At 49.0% G+C, this 4331-nt stretch overlaps 1 protein-coding gene across 1 annotated transcript in view; it reads left to right on the top strand.

The window, feature by feature from the left end:
- The window catches only part of PLEK2 (pleckstrin 2), a 36337-nt gene that overhangs the window by 8916 nt on the left and 23090 nt on the right, over window positions 1-4331 (top strand). Inside the window, 1 exon segment of the mRNA XM_011949823.1 lies at window positions 8-189. Within this exon segment, the coding sequence (XP_011805213.1) occupies window positions 8-189 (182 nt within the window).

Genomic DNA, 4331 nt, shown 5'->3' on the forward strand with positions numbered 1-4331 from the left:
GGGCCAGATGCGCGCCCCGGAACGGGCATATTCTGGTCCCCATCCCCAACCCCCATGGTGGGACCGGGCTGCCTGTGGCCCTGATGGGCAGAGCTGCATGTCCGAGGGGACGCAGGGTGAGCAGCGGCTGCGCGCACAGGCCAGGAGGAGAATTCCACTTGGTTAGGGCAGTATGGAGCCGGGGCAGGGGTACTGAAGCGTGTGTCTTAATTAAAACTTGTTAAAATAGTATGAATGGTATATTTAAATAAAATTTACTAAGATAACATAGGCGTGCTCTATAATTTACAACCTGTTAAGAAGGAGGAATGCTACTATGTGTTTTAAGCACTTACTGTTGGCCAGCCCTGAACATTGTCTCATGTCATCCTCTCAGCAGCCCTAAGGGGTCAGTGGTACCTAACTGCCCCCCTTTCATCAAGGGGAAAAACGAAGCCCAGAGGAGTTAGGGAACTTGCTCAGGGTGGTGGAGGCAGTGGGTGGTGGAGCCAGGATCGGGATCAGACCCACTCAGGTTGACCCAAACCTTCTCCTGCCTCCCGAGTGCCATACACCGTGGGTATTGACATCACTCTATTGCAGATGAGGAAACAGGATCAGAAAGATGAAGTAGCTTGCCCAGAGCTCCAGAGCCAGTAATGGCTGGGACTGGAACTGCATGTGCTGACCTTCCCTCCTCAGTCCTTCCCTACCACCCCCAGGGCAAGCAAGAGTGCAAACAGAAAACTCGGTGCCTGGGATTAAGGTAGAAGATGAACAAAAGAGCAGTTGCAAAAGGAAGTTTGTTATTTCAAAATTTTTTCCTAATTTGACCTTCTTTTTTTTTTTTTGAGACGGGGTCACCCAGCCCGGAGTGCAGTGGCACAATCCTGGCTCACCACAGCCTCGACTTCCCAGGCTCAGGTGATCCTCTCACCTCAGCTTCCCGAGTAGGTGGGACTACAGGTGTCCACTACTATGCCCAGCTAATTTTTGTATTTTTTTGTAGAGACAGGGTTTCGCCGTGTTTCCCAGGCAGGTCTTGAACTCCCGGGTTTAAGTGATCTGCCCACCTTAGTCTCCCAAAGTGCTGGGATAACAGCGTGAGCCACCACACAGAGCATAATTTGAACAATGACGTTAACACTAACCATTTATACTGCCGTGATGGTATAGCAAAGAGACATATAAATCCAGGGCTGAGCTTTCTGGTTCTTCTATTGAGTTTTCAGCTTTGGGAGGGGAATGAAGAGGGATGAGGGGCCCTTCTTTTCATTGCCTCCCGGCGTGGCTGGATCAGTCCTAAAGTCTCAGATCGCTTTCATTTTCCCCACAAAATGTGTCCACATGATGTTGCACGTTATTTGATACAGGAGAGCCGTGGCTGTTTGCTGGAAACAGTAAGCAAGGAGGGTAGAAGCTGATGCCAGATCAAGGGTCAGACTGGATAGCACAGTACAAAGCGCCACGCCCACTTGCCACTGTGGCTGAACTGATAGGCCAGTTTCTTGCAGCATGTGGAGGTGGCTGCACCTCAGAGAGACTACACGTGGGGAGCTTCCATCGTCCTAATCTCCCATTTAACTGCAGCTTGGGAGGTGGGAGGGAGAGTGAGAGCTGGGCATGGGACTTTTGGTTGGCACCATTGATGGCTGGGCCCTGGTAAGGCCTGTGGAGTGAGTTAACATGGAGACAGATCCTTCTGACAGAGCTTTGGGAGTTTTGGGGGCCTCCTTCTGTTCCTGGGATTTACCTTCCATCATTCCCTACCACCTTCACCACGCTGAGAGCCAGAGGAGGGCTAAGGGCAGAGCCACAGAGCTCCCAGGATATTGCCAGGAGAAGGATGGGAGTTCTCTTCTGAGTGGCCTGGTTAGGGAATCCAGGGTGCAGAAAATGAGGAGAGTCAATAGGTCTGGTCCCCATAAGCCCTTGGAAAAGATGGGGCTTGGCTGAAATACTTAGAGCTCATTCCAGCCAAACCCAAGGACTGGGATGGAACCTGACCCTGAGGCAAGCAGAAGCCACACCCCTCCCTGCAGGGTGAAGGATGTGGCCCCAGAACCCCTGTTGTGGTCCCAGCTTGCTGAGCAATTCCAACTTTTTCAATCCCCCATATCCCCTTTCCTCTTAGATGGCAATAGCAGTCCCTATGTCCACTGGAGAAGTTGCAGGCTGTGGCAGGGGGATTCCATAGTCTTAGGAGAGTTAAGAGCTCAGAGGTGGGGCAGGGCCTGAGCTGGAAGCCAGAGTGCAAAGCAGTCATCACCGGTGAAGGTGAAGCCAGAGACAGGCAGGGACACGATAGAGTTGGCTCTTAATCCTGCCCAGACAAGAAAGAAGCAGAGTTCCAGGCAAAATGCAGGGAGCTCATTGGGCCTGGCTCTCAGGGGAGTTGGAAGAAGGAAGTGGGGGATGAGCCTTGAGCAGCAGTGCTTTTCCTGGGAGAAGAGGCAGAAGCACTGCCAGGCGTTCCTGCCGGGCTCATATTGTGAATAACATTGCAATGTGAACATGCTCTGGCCTAGAAATTTTATGTGTAGGGCTCTATCCTTTGTTGTAAAGCTCTGTAAAAGCTTTGTAACAAAGAGTTATTTTTATTTTATTTTGTATTTTTGTAGAGATGAGGTCTCACTCTATTCCCCAGGTTGATCTCAAACTCCTGGCTCAAGTGATCCTCCGGCCTCGGCCTCCCAGAGTGCTGAGATTAGATGTGTGAGTCACCACACCCTGCTGTTATTTATTTATTTTATTTAGACAGGGTCTCACTTTGTTTCCCAACCTGGAGTACAGTGGCATCAGCAGGGCTTACTGCAGCCTCGACCTCCCAGGCTCAAGTAATCCTCCCGCCTCAGCCTTCCTAGTAGCTGGGACTACAGGTACGTGTTACCACACCCAGCTAATGTTTTGTTTTTTGCTTTTTTTTTTTACTTTTTTTTTTTTTATAGAGACAGCGTCTCACCATGTTGCCCAGGTTGGTCTTGAACTCCTGGGCTCGAGCAATCCTCCCACCTTGGCCTCTCTAAGTGCTGGGATTATAGGCGCCCAGCTGACAAAGAGTCACTTATGTGATGAAAAAACTGAAAGCTACCTGTCCGTGCCCAAATGACTAATTAAATTATGGTTATGCAGATGTTGAACATGTTTATAGTGTTAAAATCTGAAGAGTAAAGTGATAAAATGTATGAGTAAAGAAAAAATATGCATAGAAGAAAAAGACCAGAAGGAGTTGTGGAGGCTAGAGGTGCAAAATCAAAGTGTTGCCAGGGCCATGCTGCCTCTGAAACTTGTGGAGAAGGATCCTTCCTTGCTCTTCTAGCTTCTGGTGTTTGCAGGCAACTCTTGGCATTCCCTGGCTTCTAAATACTTCACTGCAACCACTGTCTCTGTTATCACGTGACCATCCTCTCCCTATGTGTCTCTTAGCGTCCAAGTTTTCCTCTTCCTGTAAGGATACCAGTCATATTGGATTAGTGCCCATTCTAGTCTAGGGTGAGTTCATTTTAACTTGATTACATCTGCAAAGACCCTATTTCCAAATAACATAACACTTACAGGTCCAGAGGTTAGGACTTCAACATATCTTTTTTGGGGAAATACAATTCAACCCATAGCAAGTACCATCCCATCTTTGTTTTTATTTTATTTTATTTTATTTGTTTATTTTGAGATGGAGTTTTGCTCTTGTTGCCCAGGCTGGAGTGCAATGGTGCACTGCAACCTCTGCCTCCCAGGTTCAAGTGAGTCTCATGCCTCAGCCTCCTGAGTAGCTGGGAGTACAGGCACGCACCACTATGCCTGGCTACTTTTGTATTTTTAGTAGAGACGGGGTTTCTCCATGTTAGTCAGGCTGGTCTTGAACTCCCACCCTCAGGTGATCCGCCCACCTTGGCCTCCCAAAGTGCTGGGATTACAGGCATGACCATGCCCGGCCCTCTATTTTATTTTATTTTCAAGAGACAGTGTCTCACTATGTTACCCAGGCTGGAGCACAGGGACTATTCACAGGCGTGATCATAGTGCATTGCAATGTTGAGCTCTTGTGCTCAAGCAAACTTCCTGGCTCAGCCTCCTGAGTAGCTGGGACTACAAGTACACACCACTGGGCCCAGCTGGCATCTCTGCTTTTCTCAGGGTTATAGAGCCTTGGGCAAGACCTTTCTGGGCCTCTGTTTCCTTATCTTTAAAGTTAGGAGTCTGCTGGGTGTGGTGGCTCACACCTATAATCCCAACACTGTGGGAGGCCAAAGTGGGAGGATTGCTTGAGGCCAGGAGTTCGAGAACAGCCTAGGCAACAAAATGAGAACTCATCTTTACAAAAAATAAAATAATTAGCCAGGCATGGTGGTGCT

This window comes from Colobus angolensis, unplaced genomic scaffold, assembly GCF_000951035.1.
Source record: "Colobus angolensis palliatus isolate OR3802 unplaced genomic scaffold, Cang.pa_1.0 Scaffold3, whole genome shotgun sequence".
NCBI classification, from domain to species: domain Eukaryota; kingdom Metazoa; phylum Chordata; class Mammalia; order Primates; family Cercopithecidae; genus Colobus; species Colobus angolensis.